Source organism: Mya arenaria, chromosome 4 (assembly GCF_026914265.1).
Source record: "Mya arenaria isolate MELC-2E11 chromosome 4, ASM2691426v1".
Lineage (NCBI taxonomy): Eukaryota > Metazoa > Mollusca > Bivalvia > Myida > Myidae > Mya > Mya arenaria.
Genome location: NC_069125.1, coordinates 11280897 through 11289100, shown reverse-complemented (window position 1 = coordinate 11289100; position 8204 = coordinate 11280897). Strand labels below are relative to the sequence as shown.

General features: G+C 36.0%; 1 protein-coding gene across 1 annotated transcript; it reads left to right on the top strand.

Annotated features, from left to right (window-relative positions):
- Positions 1–1042: 1042 nt before the first annotated feature.
- Positions 1043–3400, top strand: LOC128232047 (b(0,+)-type amino acid transporter 1-like). The gene has a single exon (XM_052945387.1). It carries the CDS (start codon positions 1282–1284, stop codon positions 2794–2796), a length of 1515 nt encoding a protein of 504 aa, XP_052801347.1. The 5' UTR covers positions 1043–1281; the 3' UTR covers positions 2797–3400.
- The last annotated feature ends 4804 nt before the right edge of the window (positions 3401–8204 follow it).

The following is an 8204-nucleotide window of genomic DNA, read 5'->3' as shown; positions in this document are numbered from 1 at the left end:
ATATCCTCATAAACATGACTGTTTGCCATTACAAAAAAAGAAGGTGAATTCACGTCAACAAAGGTAATAGCGATTTACTGACGAACTTCCTTTCATTTCTGTATATTTTTTTATAATGATCGTCAAATAAATATGCAATCATTCACCTTTATTAAAATGTCCGCGTTACGTATTCAGAAAATGACGATTTGTTTATACTTGTAAAATAAGTAGGTTTTAAGTTTGTTATGTTTTGTGCTATGACATTTAATATATGTCTCGAATTAGCAATGGTTAATATTGCTGAAAAATAAATAATTTTCTTTATATTTGCCTAATATAGTGAATTCTGTATTTTCTGACTTGTTTTGCTGGAGAAGCCTCCATTAACTTCAATACATAAATAATCGTAACACATTCATACGCGCAAGCCATTCCATATTTTATCAATAGGCAGATAGCGGTAAATTTAAATCAAATTGAAACCGAAAAATAATAAATAAATACATAGTAAGGTATATAATACATCTCGTTCAGTGAGTAAATACGTGTCCATCTCAACCTGCGGTTTAATTTGATATTTTTCTCTGTTTCGATAATTGGAATTACTTTTTCCCTGCGTGTACCCCTTTAAAAGTATATGCCGAATACATCCCATGACATTAATCATGTATAATAAAAATATGTTGCATCCATCTTTATTGCATTGAAATAAATAGAAAACTATGTACACTTAACTTCTTTTCATACATGTGCTACCTAGAATTGTAACAGTTAAAAGACGAAAAGAAACATACAAACCAAACATTACAATACAGAATGGGACTTCGAGCGTATTAATTTATATAAAATGTTCGTTCTAGACATTAAAAGTAAAGATTTAGAACAACCATTGCCTACGATGGATAGTCCCACTCTTAAGAATGCTGATTATATTCATTTATACGCATAAATTACACTTTGATACCACCTATATTCGCCCACAGCGTTGAGTATTAAATCGTGAGAAGACGCTCCGTGCATAACAGTTTTACTTCAACACCTATTTAAACAAACGCTTTAAGTCTGAAGGTAAATAAGTAACTCTCATTTTTAATTAGACCTTATGGTTATTTGGAGAAGTAAGAAGTGAATGTCCATTGAAGCACACTAGATCGGATTTATATGTGCCGTCATATTAACGGTGATTTAAAAGCAATTTTAGGATGGAAGATTTCACACCTTCTATGCAATATTTCATCTAACGAATATTCATAAGTTTAATATTTAACAGTTTAACGGCGTTTTATAATTCTGACAAAGATGGATGAAAAAGCAGAATACGCAGATGATATTGATATATCGAACATCAGAAATGAACGTGGAAGCAAACACTTAAAACATGCTAAAGTGGATGTGCAGGTTGGCCGTATTCGAGTCAAGGAAAGATTAGGTCTATTTGCTGGTATAGTGTTTATAATTGGAGCAGTGATTGGATCGGGAATATTCATTTCTCCTCTTGGCGCCTTAAAGAACAGTGGATCGGTAGGAGCGAGTCTGTTGATATGGGTCGCATGTGGTATACTTTCTATCATCATAGGACTAGTGTACGCCGAGCTAGGAGTCATATTGCCAAAGTCTGGTGGCGATTATACGATTATCAGGACGGGCATCGGCAACATTCCCGCCTTTCTTATCTCATGGACAACAACAACTGTAACCCACGCAGGAAGCCGTGCAGTGCTGGCCCTGGTCTTCGCAGACTACCTTTGTGCACCTATATTTGGTGCCTGTAAAGCGCCGGATAGCATCCGTAAAATGATAGCCGCAGCCCAACTGTTACTTCTGGCTATTACAAATACAATCAGTGTCAATATTGTTGCCTCAGTGCAAGGATTGTTCACGTTTCTTAAGGTAGCCGCTCTCGTTGTTATAACTGTTGGAGGGTTCGTTTACTTGTTCCAAGGCAAAACAGAAAACTTTGAAGATGCTTTTGAGGGTACAACAAACGACGTAACATCAATCACGCTGGCAGTTTATAGTTGCATGTGGGCGTACGGTGGATATAACAATCTGAATGAAATAGCTGAAGAAATGATTAATCCAAAGAAAAACATTCCAAAATCGATCATTATATCCCTGACGCTCATCACCCTTATTTATATATCAACGAATGTTTCGTATTTCACACTATTGTCAAAAGACGAGTTCCTATCTGTAAATGCCGTAGCCTTCAGCTGGGGCGAGCGAGTGCTTCAAGCTGGTGCTATCTTTATTCCTCTCAGCGTCATGTGTTCCGTCTACGGGGCATCAAACGGCGGTTTCTTCACGGATGTGCGAGTGAGGTTTGCGGCCGCAAGAGCGGGTCATTTACCGGAGATATTGTGCTACCTACACCATAAGACAAGGATCCCGCTCGGTGCGCTTATCTTCAATACAGGTGTTTCAATCCTTATGCTTATTCCCGCCGATGTTTCGGAACTGATCAACCTCGTCAGTTTCATAGGATTTCTCACACAGGGACTATCTATTGTTTCGTTTATGAAGTTAAGATACCATCGAAGGAACAAACCCGTTAATAAGGATGATTTTCGGATTCCAATGGTTTTGGCAGTTATTGCGTTGCTTGTTTGTATATTTATGGTTGTATCGCCGTTTATTTCAAACCCCAAAATTGAATTCCTCTACGGTGCAGGATTTATTCTTTCTGGGCTTATCTTGTACTTTCCGTTCGTCCATTTTGGTTGGATAATTCCGGGCTGGGATAAAGTCACCACGTTCTTCCAGTTGTTTATGGAAATGTGCCCGACTGTGTTAGATGCTGACTTGGATATTTAGAGGAAAGTACACATCGAAATATTTTAATTTTAAGCGACATGAATTTATATTTTATACCTGTCAAATTTCCGTCTGACAAAGTCCGAATTACACACAGTTATAAAAAAAATCGAATCATACATTAGCCTTTAAATACTTTAAAGGTACGATTTTAAATAAATACTACGTAAATTGGTTGATCTTTCTGCTAGTATCTCGTCTCGTTGCTCGCGTAAAGAAACTTCGTACTCGACCCTCTGCGCTTTACGCAAGCAACTCGAAGTAAAATAACCCCATACTGTCTTTTACCGTAACAGTGTGTCAGCGTGTCATTGCCACGTTTTCATCAGTAAAACAAGATCTTATCAACATTAAGTACTTACAGATCAAGTTGTTAGACAAATGTTATTTAAAACATATTATTTTGCCGCAAAATAGTACGCTTTCCAAACAAATAGGTGCACGAACATCCACAACTTTTTGGGGGGGTTGATTCCTCTTTATGCATGTACTAAAATATGTAAAATGTGTATTGTTTGTTTCGCTGAACGTCCCGAGGCAGAAGCCTCAATATTTATCAATAAAGACATTCTATTAATATAAGTTTTTCTCTTGTTCTGTGGCGTTATGCGGAGTCATCGAAATGAATAGCCAAAATTCCTTAACTACAGATTGGCACACGAATGTTCAAAAAGTCCCAATTCGGAAAACAAACTTGTATTTTTGCATTTAAACTAGTGTACAATCAGGCGCACATTTTTTTACCAAAATAATTATACCATTGATGTAAAAAAAATTAAGAAATCGGCTTTCTGAGCATCGGGCGCAAATTCATGCTCACTACGTTAGTTACAATTGGCCCTGTAGTTGGAACATTGCCATCTGTACAAACGTATTACAAAGGAAACGTGTCATTGGCCTACATTTGACGAAAACGGGCAATAAAAATACATAGGTAGCGGCTATTGTAAATAAATTGCCATATATTATGGGGTGATACGTTTAGAAGGTCAGATTTACCTTTAAGGACATTGACCATTTTAATGTAGACCATATTAGACAGGCTTCTAAAATCTTACCATTTAATGAGAATATGATAAACCCAATATCATATCTACTTGTCGCATCAAATATGCATTATGTTATCTGTTTACTTCAGCGCCTGTCACTTACTTTTTATTTGCTCGGTAAAGAGCTTGTCAAACTAAAGCCATAAAAACAGATAGTGTAGTCATCACGAAAATGACTTCGTTAGAAATTAACTTGAGATGTTTTATAAATACCGGCCTAGATATTGAATTCATTTGGTATTTCATAGTGTATACTTTAACATGCTTTCTAAAATAGAACGCAGTCCGAACGAGGCCTCATATTTTCTGTATCGCATTAGCAACTAACAGACCTGTTCGTACAAGCTCGTTTCCATACAAGTATATCATTGATTTCAGAAGCTGTTATATTTCGAATTCGTATGTCGGTAACGAAAAGATTCGAAAAACATTTTATTGAAGTTTACTTGATAGGTATGTTCATCTACTCGTATTAGTGTAAATAGTAAGCAAGTATCAGTATACATATATCATGCTTTTGAAATAAAAAAATTAAGTGTGAGTGTAAAGATAAATAAATTGTTCGGAATAAGTTGACACACATTAACTGGATAGTATCGATGACAACCATGAATATTTGTACGTACAAGCCTGATTTTTGTATTACATAGACTATCTGTCTGTTAAAAACCTTAGTCCCAAATAGCAAAACATTATTGAAGTCCTTTAGACATAATGAGTATAGTAGTAACGTGTATTGCTAATCAAAATTCATGATATCATTGTAGTGTTGTGCATAAGCCATATATGTATATATAAGTAAATTTATTACATTGATTTGATCACGGGTCATGTTGACCTATTTCAAATATGTATTGTGTGATAAATGTCTTTGAATAAACCTTCTTCTTCGGCACAATTGACCTTGGAGTCATTCATCACAATCGATTATAAGAATGCTTGTGGTGTATTGCTCAGAATTTATTCCTAACAATTTTTGCTTTTAACGAAGCAAGATCGAACTACAAACGTGAACATCTGGTGGATCGAGGTGCCAATGTGACTGCTCTTTTTAAGTAAAGTACAAGAAAAACTGTGATACAAAGTATCACAGCGGACCCACAAACAGATCTACCATGTAAATATTTTGAAGTTGATAATGGTCGATGTCGAGTCAAGGCTATGAAGGAATTAAAAGAGACCTATTTTGGTAAAACATTAGTCTATGCACAACTACAGTTTGTATTAAACACTTCTTCCAGGTTTCAGTACAACTATAAGTTTTACAGGGGACAAAGTTTTGTGACAGACAGACAGCACTAAATCAATATGTCTCTTGCTTACTCGGGAAAAGACATAAATAAGGCAAACCAAAGTTACAGTTCTTGCACAACTGTAACAATACTTTTTTATTTTGGTTCTCATTTTTATATTCAGTAACAATTCTCGGGACATTTAGTTACTTGTATTGAAAATAAGTTTCAAAAACATCTTAGTTAAATCACTATGTAAATTGACACTAACTTTACAATGCATCAGAGTCAAGTTTTCATATATGTTACATTGGACAGCTGAGGAATTGGTCAGTAACTTATCAATACGGCAGTATCGAGTTTCCCTAAAGCGTACATTGGTCAGCTAAAAAATTGGTCATTAAATTCTGAATGAGGCAGTGATTGGTCATATATATGCACTGGACCATGAAATGTAATGACCATTCAACATCCCGAGGGGCTTTGTGCGAAATGTGACAACATGCCTTTGAGGCTTAATGGACTATACAAGTTAATGAACAAATAATACACAAAAATGAAAAGATTACACTTATTTCGCCATTAATGATTCATGCTTTATTTTTTACATCATATGAACATTTAATTAGCAACAGTTTGCCTTGTTTTCCACGAAACAACTTCGAAAATAAAACAGATTAAAGAGAAATATATTTCATTTAAATATCATCAATGATGGATTGGCAAACAACATTCTTTTGATCGTTCTTTGATGTAGTGCATATAGTTTTTCACAAGTTGTGAGGCTAAGATTTAAAGCTACATTTACAATTAAAATAATTGGTTCAAACAATTGTAAATGAAACACCTAAAAAAGTAATTTAATCCGTGATACCTTCTCATCTTTTCACCAAACCAGCAAAAAAAATAATAATACTCAATTCATTTCAAGAACTGCCATTGTCAATAAAAATACACAAACATTCGTCTTTACGTACACTTTAAAGAGTATATAAAATAAATTTAACAATTTTTTAATAAGTCTTAAAAAATCTTTAATTTCAAAACTTATTTTTTTCCTTTTTTGTCTATATAGTCAGCAATTGGTCAGCAACTCAACTCTATTTCTATATCGTCAGCTAACTCGTCAGCAATTTAGTACGTGCCCAGAAACGGGATTGGCAAACAACATTCTTTTGATTGTTCTTTGATGTAGTGCAGATATTTTCCACGAGTTGTGAGGCTAACATTTAAAGCTACATTTACAATTAAAATAATTGGTTCAAACAATTGTAAATGAATCACCAAAAAAAGAAATTTAACCCGCGATATCTTCTCATCTTTTCACCAAACCAGCAAAAAAAAATACTCAATGAATTTCAATGAACTGCCATTCTCAATAAAAATACATAAACATCCGTCTTTACGTACACTTTAAGGAGTATATAAACTAAATTAAACAAAATATGTCTTAAAAACACATTTATTTTCAAAACCTATTTTTTTCCCTTCTTTGTCTATATGGTCAGCAATTAGTCAGCAACTCAACTCTATTTCTATATCGTCAGCTAACTCGTCAGCAATTTAGTACGTGCCCAGAAACGGGATTGGCAAACAACATTCTTTTCATCGTTCTTTGATGTAGTGCAGATATTTTCCACGAGTTGTGAGGCTAACATTTAAAGCTACATTTACAATTAAAATAATTGGTTCAAACAATTGTAAATGAATCACCAAAAAAAGAAATTTAACCCGCGATATCTTCTCATCTTTTCACCAAACCAGCAAAAAAAAATACTCAATGAATTTCAATGAACTGCCATTCTCAATAAAAATACATAAACATCCGTCTTTACGTACACTTTAAGGAGTATATAAACTAAATTAAACAAAATATGTCTTAAAAACACATTTATTTTCAAAACCTATTTTTTTCCCTTCTTTGTCTATATGGTCAGCAATTAGTCAGCAACTCTACTCTATTTCTATATCGTCAGCTAACTCATCAGCACTTTAGTACGTGCCCAGAAACGTTCCGAAAACAAACGTACGAAAGACAACTCTACATTTTTAATGTCAAAAGTAACATCGTTTATTTAATGACGAGACAATCATTATGGTAAGAACGGCAACTCATGTATTCAAGGGAAAAATTGACTGTGTCTACATTTTCAGCTCAAAAGTAATTGATTTTTTATGGAAAAAGAGACGCCTTAAACGTATATGGTATTCCTTTGTTAACGCGTGTTTCTGGGTAATGCGTCTCTGGTTCATGCGTCTCTCGTTAATTGGAGTCTCTGGTTAATGCGCGTCTCTGTTTAATGCGCGTCTCTGATGATTGCGCGTCTCGGGTTAACGCGTCTCTTGCTAATGCGCGTCCCTTGTTAATGCGTCTCTGTTTAATGCGCGTCTCTGATTATTGCGCGTCTCTGGTTAACGCGTCAGGTTAATGCGCGTCTCTGGTTAATGCGCGTCTCTGATTATTGCGCGTCTCTGGTTAACGCGTGTCTGGTTAATGCGCGTCTCTGGTTAATGCGTCTCTGGATAATGCGCGTCACTGGTTAATGCGCGTCTCTGGATAATGTGCGTCTCTGGATAATGCGCCTCTCTGGATAATGCGCCTCTCTGGATAATGCGTGTCTGGTTATTGCGTTTCTGGACAATGCGCGTTTCTGGATAATGCGCGTCTCTGGATAATGCGCGTCTCTGGATAATGCGCGTCTCTGGATAATGCGTGTCTCTGGATAATGCGCGTCTCTGGATAATGCGCGTCTCTGGATAATGCCTCTATGTTTAATGCGTCTCTGGCTAAAGCGCGTCTCTGGATAATGCGTCTCTGGTTAATGCGTCTCTGGATAATGCACGTCTCTGGTTAATGCGTCTCTGGATAATGCGTCTCTGGTTAATGAGCGTCTCTGGATAATGCGTCTCTGGTTTATGCGTCTCTGGATAATGCATCTCTGGATAATGCGTGTCTCTGTATAATGTGCGTCTCTGGATAATGCGCGTCTCTGGATAATGCGTCTCTGGTTAATGCGTCTCTGGATAATGCGCGTCTCTGGTTAATGCGTCTCTGGTTAATGCGTCTCTGGTTAATGCGTCTCTGGATAATGCGCGCGTCTGGTTAATGCGCGTCTCTGGATAATGC

Coding starts and splice junctions, on each gene's coding strand:
- LOC128232047 (XM_052945387.1), top strand. CDS start 1,282: ATGGATGAAAAAGCAGAATACGCAGATGATATTGATATATCGAACATC.